The 16,999-nt window shown below is 40.6% G+C and overlaps 1 protein-coding gene across 1 annotated transcript in view; it reads left to right on the top strand.

Annotated features, from left to right (window-relative positions):
* The window catches only part of FAM168B (family with sequence similarity 168 member B), a 45,786-nt gene that overhangs the window by 7,743 nt on the left and 21,044 nt on the right, over window positions 1-16,999 (top strand). Inside the window, exons 2-3 of the mRNA XM_021695864.2 lie at window positions 1,201-1,281; window positions 8,403-8,486. Coding sequence (XP_021551539.1) covers window positions 1,212-1,281; window positions 8,403-8,486 — 154 coding nt within the window. The 5' untranslated portion in view covers window positions 1,201-1,211. The remainder of the gene's footprint in view (window positions 1-1,200; window positions 1,282-8,402; window positions 8,487-16,999) is intronic.

Genomic DNA, 16,999 nt, shown 5'->3' with positions numbered 1-16,999 from the left:
GTTGGGGATGTAGTAGGGAAGGCAGACACTAAGTATGTATGTGTATATTTTATTTATTTTTAATTTTTAATTTTATTTATTTTTAAGTAGGTTCCACATTGTGCACGAAGCCCAACGTGGAGCTCAAACTCATGACTGTGAGATCAAGACCTGAGCCATCCAGCCACCCCTCTTTATTTTTATTTTTAAGTAGACTTTTTTAGAGCAGTTTTAGGTTCATAGCAAAATTGAGCAGAAGGTACAGAGTTCCCATATTACCTGTTGCCTGCTATCCCCCTCCCCTGTACCATTTTTATTTTTAAATTTAAGATCCCCTTAATCCTTACTACCACATAAATCAGTGAGTGACTTACTAGGTGAGGAATACAGAGTAGTCTTAATTAAACTCACACTTTCAGAATACTTTGGGTGATAGAATTCAGAGGAGCTTGCTGGAGATACTGATGAAAATTATATTTTTCTTTTGGGGAAGAGGTAAAATCATGGTTGTGGTTGTGCAAGCTCTTGAACTTTTCAGGAAAAAAAAGATTATGAAAAAACATTGGATGGGTTAATAGAGTTGCTGGGCTACAGCTGATTTGTCTTTTAAAGAAAATATATACATATTTAACAAAAGTTATTTAAGAAATAGAGGAAAGTGTAAAAACAACACTAAACCCACTCCATCTAGAGATCATCTCTGTTCGTATTTTTATGTTCTCCCAGACCTTTTCTGTTTGTGCTGGAAGTGCACATGCCTGTACTACATGTAGGTGCAGATTTGGGATCATACTGCACAATGCAGCATTGTTCTTTTCCTTTCATCACATAACTTTATATCAGTCATGTTTTTAAACACTTTAAAAAGTAGCTGTATAGTATTTCATATTCTCGATAGACCTGGTTTCCTTAACTATTTTTGTTATAAGGACATTTAGATTATAAGAACACTTTTTCACTGTTTTAAGCAGGAATGTAGAGAACACTTTCCCTTAGCTTCTGATGGACTGAAGAAGTTGTAAAGGAAAGATTACAGTGTTTAGGTGGGCTTTCATCAGGACTTCCGGCCTTCCTTTTCTCTGTTGGTTGGCAGCAGCATGAAATGTCTTGTTTTTAGTAAACTAGAGAAGGGACTCTTGCTGCCTGTTCTTTTGCGAGTGATATTGGAAAAAAAACGGAGAATAAAAGTGCTTGGCTAAACCACTTTTTTTTCCTTTTTAGTTCTTGAAATCATGAATCCTGTTTATAGCCCTGGTTCTTCTGGGGTTCCCTATGCAAATGCCAAAGGAATTGGTTATCCAGGTAAGCAAGTAAAACTTTGTTTCATTATTGAACTTTGAACACTTGGTAAATTTCCTTGTTGCTCAGAATGCTTTCAATTGACAAACCTAGCTCAAAGTGATTTACACAAAGAAAACGTTTTGGGCATGGAACTGAAAAATCAAGAGCTAGGACTGGCTTTGGTCAAAGCTTGATTTGGTGGCTCCAACAGTTGGACTAGGATCTAGTTTCTACCTCCTGGGCTCAGCTTCACTTCCTCAGGATTGGCTCAGTGTTGGTCACAGGTTACACATCTCCCCGTTGTGATCTCTTTGTGGTGTTCAGCAACCCCCCACCCCAAGCAGTACCCTGACTAGGAGCCTCTTTATCTCTGCTCTACAGGAAACCCCCCTGGGGCTTCTTGTTCTCTAATCAGACCAGTCCTGGGGTGTGTTCTGATTGCACTCAGCTACCATCCCAGGGCCAGGGAGGGAATTCTACTAATTAATTTATGCCTGAGCCACTTTCCCTCGTTACTGGAGTCAGCTAGTCGAACATAGGCTGTGAGGGAGGCAATAAAGCAAAATTTGGGGGAATAGCTGGTTGGTTGAAAATAACAGATGGACATCCTAATTGGTGACATCCAATAAGGAGTAATTATTTGTAATGTTACAATTTTATTGTGGGTTTTGATAATATGGTGGAACAGATCATCTTAAAATCTTGTTGCTAAAAAAGTCTCTAGAAAATTGAACAAAACATTTTGAGAAATGTGTAACTGAACTGGAAGGGGTAGTAAGCAAAATATCTGTGCTAAATATGAAAGTGACCTAAAAACCAGTGCGTTTGGCCATTGAACTGATGATGTGCCTGTCTTGGGGGCATTTGCTTTTTGTGGGTTTTAATAACCCACATGGGGAGAGAAAGTGAGGCCTTAGGCCCTTGTGAGTCTGGGGCTTGGAGGTGGGACCCCTCATCAATCTGGTTCCTCCAGAGGGTGGTACTCCCAGGGAAAAGGTAGATTAAAAAAATCCTTTCACTGGTTCCACGAGGGAATTTTGTCTCTGCTTGGGCTCTAGGAAGGGGAAATCTTTCCTAAGACTTTGTAACCAGTCAGGGATGTTGGAGGCTCTACTTTGTATTACTTGTACTTACTTTGGGGGTGGGGGGGGCTCATAATTGAAAAACTAACATAAAAAGTAGTCTGCAGCCTCCATTACCCCCAGCACTTGACAGCAGCAAAAGCAGAACTGCTGTGGAGGCACATGTCCTCATTCCAGGTTGTGTGGGTTTTCCCACAAAATTCTGCCTGTTAACAATGCAAAATTATTATGAAACGTGACTTCATCACCTAAGAGTTACCAGTCATGATAGATTGCACGAATAGAACATCAAATAGATACTGCATCACACAAGTTTAGAATAATTGAAGATCTAAAAGAGTCAGAATATAAGAGGGGAACAAGATACTGGGGTGGGGGGGAGAACCAACTGGAACTTAAATGAAAAAGCAGTGGCATTTGAACAAAATTCAGGTTAAATTGCAGGTAAAACACTGCTAAATGGGAGAACTAGGATGCAGAATAAAGAAAGAGGGGGCAATAGGAGACCAGTTAAGAAATCGAGATGTCAGAATCAGATTTGGGGAGAATTAAGAGCTCCAGAAGGACTGAATAGAGAGACAAGAAGAGGAGTGACAGAATTTTCCAGAATTGATAAAAGGTAATTTAGTAATAAGACCTGTTGTCTTTAAATTATCAAGACTAGTTTAAACAGAATGCCAAGTAGCTTCCTGAGAATCCTGAGTGGATCTAGAGCAAGGGATATAGGCAAAACCCGATGGCATTAGTTTTACCTGATAGACTTTTTAATAAAACAGTGCCTGTCATATTCCAGTTCTATGCAAGGTGTCTAAATTTTGTTCCAGTTCTTTGGTTGGTCAAAAACAGGGTTTGACAAAGTTTATGTAAAGGTCCAGGTGTAGTACATATTTCAGACTTCGTGGGCCATAGCGTCTCTGTTGTAACTCCTCAGCTCTGCCTTTCCAGAGCTAAAGCAGCTGTAGACAATACTGAGTGTGTGTGTTTCAGTAACACTGAAAACAGACTCAGTAGGTTGATTTTTTCCCCCCCCCCAGCAATAGGAGTGACTTTTCAAATACTTTTTTTCTGCTCCCTTCTTCTCTCTTGGGACTCCATTTATAAGTATATTAGACCATTTTACTCTGTGTCACATCTGTTGCATCCTTTTCCATATTTTACAGTTTCTTCTGTGAGTTTTAATGTGGATATTTTGTACCTGTCTGCTTCCATTTCATTAACCCTGCTAATTTTTCTCTAATTTACTATAAAACCCATTCATTGAATCTTTTAATGTACTTCATTTTTTTTTTTTCTCGAACAACATACTACTCACAGTTATTCTAAAGACTTTGTTGGTTGACTGCAGCCTGTGAGTCACCTGTGGGTTTGTTTCTATGATCAGTTTGTCTTTTTCTTTTGTTATTCAACTATGCAGTTTTGTCTCTTGGCATGCCTAATGTTTTTTCATTGAATGTAATACACAGTATATTAAAAATTGTAGGTGGTCCAGTTGCTGTCTTCCCTGTGAGGCAGATAGCATGCTGATTAGCTTTTTTTTAAGATTTTATTTATTTGACAGAGAGAGACACAGTGAGAGAGGGAACACAAGCAGGGGGAGAGGGAGAGGGAGAAGCAAGCTTCCTGTGGAGCAGGGAGCCCAGTGCGGGGCTCGATTCCAGGACCTGGGACCATGACCTGAGCCAAAGGCAGACACTTAACAACTGAGCCACCCAGGTGCCCCTGATTAGCTTTTTTTTTAAACAGCTTTATTGAGGTATGATTGACAAGTACAAATTATATGTATTTAGGTTGTACAAGTTTTTTTTTTTTAAGGTTTATGTGATGATTTAATATATGTATACACTGTGAAATGATTACCATAATTGAGTATCTTCAAATACTGTCACATTTGGGGGTTAGAATTTCAACACATAAATTTTGGAGGAGACTCAAATACTCAGTTCATATCGTGGCCACACTCCAATTTGTCCATATACTCTAATTTCTCTTTTGTTAACACAAAAGGTAATGGACACGGAGATGAAATTAGGGAAGAAGGCATTTTGGGGGAACATTTGTGAAAGATCTAATGAAGAGGATGCAGAATCAGGTAGGGGGAGCCTCAGGACTGTGCTACACTTTGCTGAATTCTTAACCAGCTCATGGGGGAGCTGTGAGGGAAGGATTGGAGGTTAGAGGAGGCCGTCATTAGGCAGAAGTGGCCTTTGGAGGCGCTGCTGCCAGAGGCTGTCCGCCCACATACTATTCGTGGCTGAACAGGGGCTTCTTCCCTGGAATAGAGATTCAGGTGGTGATGTTCGCTTTGCTTTGTCAACTCAGTATATTCTAGAATCATTCCATCTCAGTTTACAAAGGTTTGCCTCTTGTTCTTTTTTACATTTTGCACAGTACTGCTGTGTAACCTGCATCTTGTGGGGTTTCCATAGTTTATTCAACCAATTTTTGGATAGATGTGTTGTTTGAAGTATTTCAGTATTCCAGTGATATTGCAGCTTATGTTGATTGTGGAAATTATCTTCAGAGTGGGTTCTTTGAGATGGGATTGCTGGGTGAGAGTGTAAATGCATACGTTATTTTTAAGATGCTTCTGATTTCCCCTCCATAGGATTTTTACTGTTTTGTATTCCTACCAGAAGTGTGTGAGGCAATGGTTTCCCCATAGTCTTGCCAACAAAGTGTGTTTTCAGCTTTTGGAGTTTTGCCAGTCTGATGTTAGAAATGGGATCAGTGTAGTAGTTGGCAGTTCTGTCCATGTCCTTCTACTGATTTTTTTTTTCTATTGGTGGTTTTTTTTTTTTTAGTTTTAAGAGTTATTTATATTATTAAGTTTTTGTATTTTTGTATGAAGTTTTTGTCTATATAATTTGCAAGTATTTTTTCTTTTTTTTTTTTTTTTTACTTGTGGTATCTTCTGTTTTGAAGTTTTTTATTTTCATGAAGTGATTAATCTCATAAAAGTGGTTAGGATTTGGGATCACGTACAGTCTCTTATAAGAGGGGCTTCTGGGCAGTGTAGTTTCTAGCTTTCCAGAGTTTCTGTCCTAGAAGGGAGCTAGACCAGATGTTGAAGGAAACAGTCCACAGTACTTGCTGTGAGGGGCATTTTTAGGAAGACAGTGCTGTGGCCAGAAAGATTGACAGGGATAGGAAGGAATAGTGCTTCTCAACCTTGTTGATTGGAGCCCTGCAGGTTAGAATTTTCTTGAAAAATGAAAAAACAGAAGATGCTACAACCAGGTAAAATAGTGTTTGTGGGGGTCCAGGGAGATAGTCCTTTCAAGGGTTTCCGTGTGGGGGTTTTATATGGCCAGGGTGGAAGGTCAACTGTGCTGGGCTTCTGGGTCAGGGTGGTAGTGTATGTGTGGGATTTGGTGGTGTGTGAGTGGTGTGTGAGGGTGGTGTACTTCTGTGCACAGGCATAGAAGCAGGGATGTCCTGTTGCTGGTGGTTAATTAATGCTGTTTTAAATACTTGTTATGTGGCTTTTCTTTTTCATTTTAGAGCATGTTAACTCACTGTTAGAAGGTTAGGATAGGAAGGGCCAAGCCAACATAATAGTAGTGTTTTAGGAGCTCTTAGACACAAGACAAGTACAAAAGCAGACAATGCCCCGGAGGATTTATTGGTAGAATTTATGGAGAGATGAGGACGTTTGGATTTTGAGGGAATTGTTGCAGAAGCCTAGGTCAGTAGTATTTTAAACTTTTTTTTTTTTAAGATTTTATTTATTTATTTGACAGGGAGAGACACAGCGAGAGGGGGAACACAAGCAGGGGAAGTGGGAGAGGGAGAAGCAGGCTTCCCGCTGAGCAGGGAGCCCCATGTGGGGCTCGATCCCAGGACCCCGGGACCATGACCTGAGCCGAAGGCAGACGCTTAACATCTGAGCCACCCAGACACCCCTTAAACTTTGTTTTTAACAATGAAACCTTAGAAAGGATTTGTAAGTGGTTCCTTAGTACTAAGATGAGTTAGAGCATTTCCCAGGGTGAATTTCGGGCAGGCTCCAGAGCCTGCTTGGCCTCCTGCTGCTCACAGTTGAGGCCTCTAAGGAAATGCTCAGGGTTCATAGAACACAGATTGAAAACCACCTTCTTGGTCTTTTAAAAATAGCCATTTTAGGTCTCTTTCAAGTGGAATCTGTCCTTGATGTTCACAATGAGAGAATCTGGTAAGCATTTGATCCCCTCACAGTTCTCTAAGTAATTGGACAAAAAGGAAAATAATAATATAGGAAGGAAACTCAAAATAGCTTCTGCTGAGGTAGGGGAGGTTCAGTCTTGAGAAAGAAGAAGGCGACTCTGAAGCAGAGGATTTGTATATGAGGTGAAAACTGGGCACTTGCAAGTAGGGATTCCTTGGGAGCAGTGGGACTGAACACTTCTGTCCCTGCCCTTGGAGGAGCCCATGGAACCTACAGGACAGCTGGAGCAGGAGGTGCGGCAGAGCAAGGTCATCCAAGCTGTGCTGGAGACTGCAGGGATTCCTGTAAGGCACCTTATCCAAAACCTTTACAAATGACATCCAGACCCACAAAGATGACCTTTAGAATTCTACTCTGAACTCTACTCCGTTTTCTCCTTTATGTTATCCTACTACCCTTAGGTTTTTTTCACTTCGGTTACTCTCAACCACCACAGTACCTGAGATATCCCTAGTGTCCTCAACAGTTGTCTTTTGAAGTCTGCCTTTCCATTTCAACTTTATTTATAGGTGAGGGGAAAGAGGGAAAGAGAAGTTAACAGGTTTTCACAACTAGTTTGTGACAGTAGTAAAGACTAGGGAATGTGGGTCATCTTTGTTGGCTCTGTGCCCTGAATATAAGGAAGTAGGTTCTAATGCTCTAGCTGTCACATGAATGGAGCATTTTGAACTGTGAACCAGACAGGTCAGGGGAAGGCCTGGGCATGGGCCTTACAGGGGTCCCTAGGCTCCGAGGAGGCCAGGAGCAGGTAACTGAGGCCCCTTTGCTGGTGGATGGCTGGTAGCCAGGATTTTGACTGTAACACTGTATTATTTGATGTTTTTGTGTATTCACATGAATTAGTAGTGGTTATGGTTTAGTGTTATTAAGGATTCCTCATTTATATTAATAAAGATTAGGTTGCTTGCAAGAGGGTTGTGAGATTGGATTTTTCCCATTTCCGTGTGTCAGTGGTGCCAGTTAATGGCCCCTTCACCACACAATTTCTTAGCATTCTTATTACTGTTGCTAAGTAATAAATTATGTGATGAAAATCTATAATAAAACTGCCAGAAGTATTAGGAGTTTCCTGACTTCAGCTTAGGTTTGTTTTTTTGTTTTATTTTTTGGCGTTCTCAGTTTTCTGGCATATTTTTTCAATTGTAGGAAGTTGTAAGCATTTACTTACAGTTTAAAAGACTTGATTATGTTCATGATCCATTCCAAATTTTTTTTAAATTTAAATTCAAGTTATCATACGGTATATTATTAGTTTCAGGGTAGAGTTTAGTGATTCATTGGTTGCATATAACACCCAGTGCTCATTACATCAAGTGCCCTCCTTAATGCCCATCACCCCCCCCCCACCTACTTGCCCCCCAGCAACCCTCAGTTTGTTCCTTGTAGTTAAGAGTCTCTTATGGTTTGTCTCTCTCTCTGTTTTTATTTTATTTTATTTTCCCTTTCTTTCCCCTTACGTTCATCTGTTTCTTAAATTCCATATGTGAATGAAATCATATGGTATTTGTCTTTCTCTGGTTGACTTACTTCGCTTAGCATAATACCGATGTTCCATGCACATTGTTGGAAATGGTAAGATTTCATTCTTTCTTATGGCTCAGTAATATTCCATTGTATATATATACCACATCTTCTTTATCTATTCATCTGTAAATGGATATCTGTGACCCATCCCAATTCTGAGGAAAGGAGACAACTAGTGACAAACTGCTTATCATATGTAATACTGTTGGGCTCCTTAAGTCAGTCTGTGGAGTTTGATGAAGAAGGTAAGAATGACTGGGTCTGTGGGAGCCATGGTTGTAACATTATGTTACTCCTTCAGGTGGTGATATCCCATTGTTCTTTTTCTCCAGCTGGTTTCCCCATGGGCTATGCAGCCGCAGCTCCTGCCTACTCCCCCAACATGTACCCTGGAGCGAATCCTACCTTCCAAACAGGTATGCAGTGTATATGTGCTGGCTGGCAGAAGTGCTTTGTCTGCGTGGCTGGGGGAGAATGTAAGTGGGTAGGTTTTGAGAAGTGTGGTTATAAAATTGGGATTTGGGTTTGAATTGATTTCTTGGTTCATAAGTTCAGCCTTGTTGATGAGTGTGATAAAAACTTTATTCTTACTGCATGTAAAACCTCCGACGCTGCATTTCTGATGTTCTTCCACAACATAGATCTTTATTCTAATCATACGTTGGTACAGGTGAGTAGTGCCAGGACACGTATTTATGAAATAGTGTTGATTACTAGAAATTAAAGATCATTTTGCCTAGTTAATAGGTGGAATTTCCATGTTGCTAACGTTTTTAGAGATGACTGATTTCTCTCCAGTGTTTTAGCACTCTGGTTATAGTTCTGTTATTTTTTCTTTCAAGTGTGGGTGATAATGTTACATTAGTTTCAGGTGTACAGCATAGTGATTCTACAGATGTACTTTATGCTATTCGTACCACAAGTGTAGCTACCATCTGTCACCAGACAACCCTATTACAGTACCACTGACTATATTCCCTATGCTGTCCCTTTTATGGTTTTAAAACAAAGTCTTATTTCATATGCATGAGAATATTTTTAGATTTTAGAAATCAGTGATACAGTTGAAAGTTAACTTGGTTTGGGTCTGAACTTTGTAAAGAGAGTGGGACTTTCCTCTGTGAGTTTGTACTTTGGTGTGGGCTTGTTCCAGGCTTTACTCACTGACACTGGACTTTGTGATTCTCCTGCAGCAGTGGTGGCCCACACTGACCTCAAGTCTTGGCCTCATGGATCTGCTGGGGTGCTTCACTTTTTTCACCTTGAAACCCCTAGCCTCACACAGTTAACTTTGACAGAAAAGGAGATAGGAGTAGTGTCCTTTCCCTGAATTCTCCATATTTTGCTAATCATAAAATTCTTCCTTCTGTGACCCTTCTGTCTCTTTCTCCTTTTCTATGCCTACTCTGACTGCATTTGTTCAGCTTGTAGCTCACACCCAGACAAAGACCTTGGCTTGCTCATCCTGCTCCCAAGCCTTTTCACCTCTGGTTCATGTTCCCTCCCTGCTTACACCAGAGTAGTGTTCTCAGATGAAGGTTTCCTGTGACTGTAAAGGCGAGACTCTCAACTTTAAAAATCTAGTTCTTTGCCACATTGGCCGGTTCTTTCCAAAATATTTTTGTTTTATGTTTTTGCCAGCTTTTTCTTTCTTTCTTTCTCTCCCACCTGGCCTAGAGTACCTGCTACAAATGCCTATCTTTTGGGATCAGTTATGGAAATCCCTTCCCTGGGATCAGCAATATTACGTTACTTACTGGATTTTTTTTTTTTAATTTAATTTAATTTTATTATGTTTAGTGTTTGATGTAGTGCTCCATGATTCATTGTTTTCGTATAACACCTAGTGCTCCATGCAATACGTGCCCTCCTTAATACCCATCACTGGGCTAACCCATCCCCCACCCCGTCCCCTGTGAAACCCTCAGTTTGTTTCTCAGAGTCCATAGTCTCTCATGGTTCGTCCCCCCCTCCGATTTCCCCACCTTCATTTTTCCCTTCCTTCTCCTAATGTCCTCATGCTATGCCTTATATTCCACAAATAAGTAAAACGATATGTAATTGACTTTCTCTGCTTGACTTATTTCACTTAGCATAATCTTCTCCAGTCTCATCCATGTTGATGTAAAAGTTGGGTATTCATCCTTTCTGATGGCTGAGTAATATTCCATTGTATATATGGACCATGTCTTTATCCATTCGTCTGTTGAAGGGCATCTCAGCTCTTTCCACAGTTTGGCTCTTGTGGACATTGCTGCTAACATTGGGGTGCATATGGCCCTTCTTTTCACTATACCTTACTGGATTCTTCAACAGCTAAATGGCACCACCCATCTCTTTTTGTAAAACTTCTCAGGTTGTTTAACTTTTTAAAAGTAGTTCTCTTGAGGTGTAGATGACATACAGTAAATTGTACATATTTAAAGTGTATAGATAGATAATTTTTTTTTTTTTAAGATTTTATTTATTTATTTGAGACAGAGAGAATGAGAGACAGCATGAGAGGGAGGAGGGTCAGAGGGAGAAGCAGACTCCCTGCCGAGCAGGGAGCCCGATGCGGGACTCGATCCAGGGACTCCAGGATCATGACCTGAGCCGAAGGCAGTCGCTTAACCGACTGAGCCACCCAGGCGCCCTAGATAATTTTTGATATAATGTGTATAAACCTCACATATGTATCACCTTCACAGTTGGGAGTAAATATAGCTCTCATCACTAAAAGTTTTCTCCTGCCCCTTTGTAATCTCCACCAGGATATCCAAGAAATCACTGATCTGTTTTCTCTCACTGTAGATTGCTTTATTTTCTAAAATTTTGTATAAATGAATCCTATGGAATGTACTCTTCTTTTTCAGACTGCTTTCATTCAACGTAATTAACATCCATGTCATAGTGTTTATCAGTAATTGGTTCCTTTTTATTGTGGGGTTCCATTGTTTGGAAATACCACAATTTGCTTACCCATTTGCCAGTTGATGAACGAATGGATTATTTGCAGTTTGGGGCTGTTAAAGATGAAACTGCTGTGAATAGCTCTGTACAAGTCTGTGTGGATATATGCTTCATTTCTCTCGAGTAAATACAAAGGAGGGGAGTGGCTGGTTCTCAAAGCAAGTGTATATTTAACTTTGTAAAAAATTGCCAAACTGTCTTCCAAAGTGGTTGTACCATTTTATGTTCCCATCCACAGTGTATGAGAGTTCCAGTTCCTTTACCTCCATGTCAACACTTGGTATAGTCATTCTGTTTAATTTTAGCCATTCTAGGGCGTGTGTAGTAATGTCTCATTTCAGTTTTAATTTGAACTTAACCTAATGACTAATAATGTTGAGCATCTTTTCATGTGCTTATTTGCCATCTGTAACGTCTTTGGTTAAGTGTGTACATCTTTATTGTATGTCAGTTTTTGAGTTTGTTTTCTTATTCTTCAGTTTGAGACTTGTTTTACAGATGATTTGCAGCTATTTTCTCCCAGTCTGTGGCTTTTTTCATTTTCTTAACAGTGTCTTTAAAAGAGCAAGAGTTTTTTTTGTGTGTGTGTGTGTTTTTTTTAAGATTTTATTTATTTGACAGAAACAGCGAGAGAGGGAACACAAGCAGGGGGAGTGGGAGAGGGAGAAGCAGGCTTCCCGTGGAGCAGGCAGCCCGATGTGGGGCTCAATCCCAGGACCCTGGGATCATGACCTGAGCCAAAGGCAGACGCTTAACGACTGAGCCACCCAGGTGCCCCGAAGAGCAAGAGTTTTTATTTTTTTATTTATTCTATTTTTTTTTTTTTTTAAGATTATTTGTAAGTAATCTCTACACCCAGCATAGGGCTTGAACTTCCAATTCCAAGATAAAGAGTCGTTTGCTCCACCAACTGAGCCAGCCAGGCACCCTAAGAGCAAGAGTTTTTAAATTTAATGATTTTCAGATTATCGTTTTGTTCATTTATGGGTCATGTGTTTGGTGTTATTTCTAAGAAATATTTGCCTAACCCAAATCACAAAGATGTTCTCCTGTTTTCTTCTAGTTTATAGTTTTGGCTTTTACATTTAAGTCTGTTCCCCATTTTGGTTTAGTTTTTGTATTTGATGGGAGGAATAAATTGAAGTTCATTTTTCTGCTTAAGAATTAGTTGTTAGCGGATCACCATAAAATGGCACATTGTAGAATTTTCCATGGTAGCTCACCTATATTCATTTTCTTCTTGGAGTACATCAAGTTAATGTAAAATTGTAGTAAAAGCGGGGTGCCTGGCTGGCGCTGTCAGTTAAGTGTCCAACTCTTGGTTTTGGCTCAGATTGTGATCTCAGGGTTGTGGGATCAAGCCCTGCATCAGGCTCTGCGCTCAACACAGGGTCTGCTTGGGATTCTCTTCTGTCCTGCTTCCCTGTCCCCCGCGCATGCTCATGTGTTCTCTCTCTCTCTCTCAAGTAAATCTTAAAAAAAAAAAAATACCAAAAGCTTCCAATTCTTTTATATTCTTTTACAAAAAGAGCCTCAGGCTTGTTTGAGGCTGGCAAAGCTGTTACCCTTGCCCAGAGTGTACAATGCTCTCCCAAGAGGAGGCTTGGTGTTTCTAGGTCTGGTTAGCTTCCTCCTTTGGGGGTACCTCAGGCCAACCTGTAGAACCGGTGTCATCCGTCTTCTCTTTGGGAGATGAGTCATTTCTTGCTACTTTTCTAAGACTGCTCTCAAGTTGCTGTTGTAACCAAGAAGCTGGACCAGGCAGGTGTTGAGTAATGGGATTATTGGGGATGGTGGCTGCCAAGAGGGCCTGCTTTGTACAAAGGGGCATCCACTGATAGATGGCAGAGAGTTGTCAACTGCCTGACTGCTGGCCCAGTATTTTCAGACCCTCTGATTTTTAGGGAAAGCTGGTAATAAAGATGTATGTGAAATTTGTAAACGACAGAAGAAGCTGAGAATAAAAAATAAGCTGGGAAGAGGCTGGGGATAAAGATGTATATGAAATTTGCAAATGAGAAAATAAAAGCACTTTGAAGGTTCCACCAACGTCCCCCAGTGATTTTAGCCACCTGATTTGAGTCTGGGCCACAGCTGTGCTCCCATCTTTTTCTGGGATCTGCTCATTGTTTCATGTTGTGAATTTTAAAATTTTCCTTTTCAGTGGGCTTTTTTATCTTACCTGATGAGCAAGCCAGAGTTGTCACTATAAAAAGGTTAAGCAAAAAGAAGTTTGTCTCCCATTTCTGCTGCTTTCTCAATCTGCCTTCTGGTTCTCTCAGCACCAGATTTGTGGACAAAGCTGATGTGTAGTACAGGTGGTGTGTTCGTGGAGATTGGCTTTTAAAGCACTTGGGCAATCCTAATACTGCTTATTTCTTAGCTCTTCTAAGTGTGACACAGTGAGGGTTTAGAGAACCTTGTGATGAGATATCATGTCTTTTGCTGAAAGATTCCATTACTCTGATGGAAGTGTCATTTATTTCATCCTCATGAACAAGTGTAGTAGGCTGAGTACCTGTGCAACATGAGTGGGCTGTCTTTTTTTGGAATCAGAGCAATATATTGGAAAGAGATTGGGGTGTGGAGTTTGCTAGATGTGGCTCAAATCATAGCTGTGTCACTCCTGGGAAAGTTATTTTATTTCATTTTTGGCATTTGTATAATGAATTAACATATTCCTGCAGCTGTGTTATTTGAGGATTCTGGCAGGCAGCATGCACACAATCAGGCTCTCATGGCCCTGAGGCTGCACATTCAGGCTTCTCTTCTCCCATTTACAGTCGTGAGTATCTATAATAATATTTGCAATGATCATCTGAAGTCCTCAAGAAAGCATTCAGTTCTTTGTAGTAAACTCTATTTAAGAAATGATTTAAACACTACATTAACGTGCATTTGGGGGGGTATTTATCTTTTTTCTTTCCAAGTTTTAAAATTCTAGTTAACATACAGTGTAATACCAGTTTTGGGTGTAGAATTTAGTGATTCATCACCTACATATAGCACCCGGTGCTTCAACACAAGTGCCCTCCTTAATACCCGTGAACTATTTAACCTCTCCACCCTACCCACCAGCATACATTTTAAAGGGAGAGAAATGTTAAAGAGTGATGAAATAGCTTCCTTGGTTGTTGCCATGCAGGGCTGGATGGAGAATAAATTGGGGAATATTTGAATTATGTCCATGAAGTAAGACCCCAGGTTTGTTTAAAAAAATAAACTTCACTTATGGCAGTCAGATAGGAGAGAAAAGCCTTAGAATGTTACCAGGTTGTGGGGTCATGGGATCTGTTTTCTCTCGTTTAAATTAAAGGTTTACATGCACTTAGTTTAAAGGTAACCTCCCTCCTTCCTATCCCTGTTACTGTGACCCTGTGAGCATCCTTCAGTGAAGGTGTGGCTATTTTCTTCTGCAACTGCTTTGTCTTCCCTGGACCTGGTATCCTAGATTATGCCTTACTCTGGGGTCATTCTTCTCCAACAGCTCAGGGATTTCTTTTTAAAGATTTTATTTATTTATTTGACAGAGAGAGACATAGCGAGAGAGGGAACACAAGCAGGGGGAGAAGGAGGGGAGAAGCAGGCTTCCCCGCGGAGCAGGGAGCCCGATGTGGGGCTCGATCCCAGGACCCTGGGATCACGACCTGAGCTGAAAGCAGACGCTTAACGACTGAGCCACCCAGGTGCCCCCAGCTCAGGGATTTCTTAAACCTTTCCCTTCTGTTCAATTCCTTGTCTTTCTTAGTTTACCTTTTGGTTTCAGTGGAGGATCTCCTTCAGTAGTCTCCCAGTAGTACAGGAGAGTCACAATTTCGAGATTTTTCATGTCTGAAAACATTTTGTTCTGCACTCATACTTGAGTAGTTTGGTTATAGAAGTCTAGGCTAGCAATTATTTCCCCCAGAATTTTGAGGACATTGTTTGTTTTCCAGCTTCCATTGTTGCTGCTGAGAATTGTGATACCTTACTGATGCTTGATTGACTGTAAGCTGGGTTTCTCTATGGTAATCTGTAGTATTTTTGTCTCCAGTGTTTTGAAATTTCTTGAGCTGTGTCTTGGTGCACGTCTTTCCTTTTGACATACATTTTATGTTCTGAATTTTCTTTTTTTTTTCTTTTTAAATATATTTTTTTCTAAGTTTTTATTTATTTAAGTAATCTCTACACCCAACATGGGGCTTGAACTCATGACCCCGAGATCAAGAATTGCATGCCAGGTGCCCCTGTTGTTCTGAATTTTCTAACTATTATGCTGAGAAACTTAACGTAAAATCTTGTGCAGTATACAGTACTTTTGGAAGAAATGTGATCTGTTTGAATATAAAAAGCTTTTGGCACCTCACAGTTAGCAGTCTAAGAACAGTGGCCCTAGACATGAACTTTTCCCTGAGGGAAGTCAACCAACGGTGACTCACTTTTTTGGTGAGAGGGAAAGGAGAAAGGTTCTAATCATTTTGTTGTCTGTGTTGCACTGGAATGGATGGTCTTTTTAGGAAAGGACAATCTGGAAAGCTATTACTGTTTTTAAAAGACTGTGCAGTGAATGTGTGGTTTGTTTTTTTTTTTTTAATTTTATTTATTTGAGAGAGAGCATGAGTAGGGGGAGAGGCGGACTTTCCCACTGAGCAGGGAGCCTAATGTGGGGCTCGATCTCAGGACCCAGAGATCATGACCTGAGCTGAAGGCTGACGCTTAGCCACCTGAGCCACCCAGGCGCCCCAGTATTTGGTTTTGTATTGTGAATGGTTAATAAGTTTTAGAGAGGCCTTGTCAGTTTTGGATACTATGAGAGGTGTGTGTGTATGCATTTTAAGTTTCCTGTTGAGGTGTTCCTGTGTGATAACGTTGGAGCTAGTGCTATATAAAACAAACAAAAAAAGGAAGATGCCTGGCACACACTCAGTTTTTTTTGTTTTTTAAAGATTTTATTTATTCATTTGAGAGAGAGCCAGAGATAGAGACAGCATGAGCAGGGAGGAGAAGGAGAAGCAGGCTCCCCACTGAGCAGGGAGCCCGACGTGGGACTGGATCCCAGGAACCTGGGAACATGACCCGCGCCGAAGGCAGATGCTTAACCGACTGAGCCACCCAGATGCCCGGCACACTCAGTTTTAACTGACAGGGGACGTGTTTGTTTTCCTTGAAACCGATTTGTCTTGAGTGTTGGTTAGAAAGTACCTATATAAGAAAAAAGTAAATTTTCTGGTTTAGTATTAGGACATAGCTCACAGTTAAATTAAAATACGCAGTAAGATAACATATATTAAAAATCATTGCTGGGGCACTGCTTTGTCTTCCCTGGACCTGGTATCCTAGATTACGCCTTACCGTGGGGTCATTCTCCAATCTGGTGAGCGTCCGACTCTTGGTTTCTGTTCACGTGGTGATCTCAGGATCATGAGATGGAGACCCGTGTCAGGCTCTGTGCTCATCACAGAGCCTGCCTAAGATTCTCACTGCCTCTCCCTCTGCCACCCCCCTCATACTCCCTACCTCTCTCCCATATAAATAAATAAATCTTAAAAAAATCATTGCTGTCATTAGTAATAATAGTGGGTGACCATTTTTCCAACATTTTTATTGTGAATATTTTCAGTATACAGAGAAACTGAAAAAACGTTCACAGTGAACATCTACATGTAGACTGCCAAGATTCTACAATTAAACTTTTTTGTTGTTTTTTTAAGAGTGTGCACGATGGTGGGGAGGGGAGAGAATCTTAAGCAGGCAAGCAGGCTCCATACCTAGTGCAGAGCCCCATACAGGGCTCGTTCTCACGACCTCGAGCTCATGACCTGAGCTTGAAATCAAGAGTCAGATACTTAACTGACTTAGCCACCCCAGCACCCCTACAATTAAACCTTTTAAAACCTTTTATTTTTTTTGAAGTTTTATTTATTTAAGTAATTTCTACCCCCTGTGTGGGGCTTGAACTCTTAAGCTGGAGCTCAAGAATCATATGTTCCACCCACAG

Source organism: Neomonachus schauinslandi, chromosome 3, assembly GCF_002201575.2.
Source record: "Neomonachus schauinslandi chromosome 3, ASM220157v2, whole genome shotgun sequence".
NCBI lineage: Eukaryota > Metazoa > Chordata > Mammalia > Carnivora > Phocidae > Neomonachus > Neomonachus schauinslandi.
Note: the sequence above shows the minus strand (reverse complement) of the source record. Positions and strands in the feature narration are given on the sequence as shown.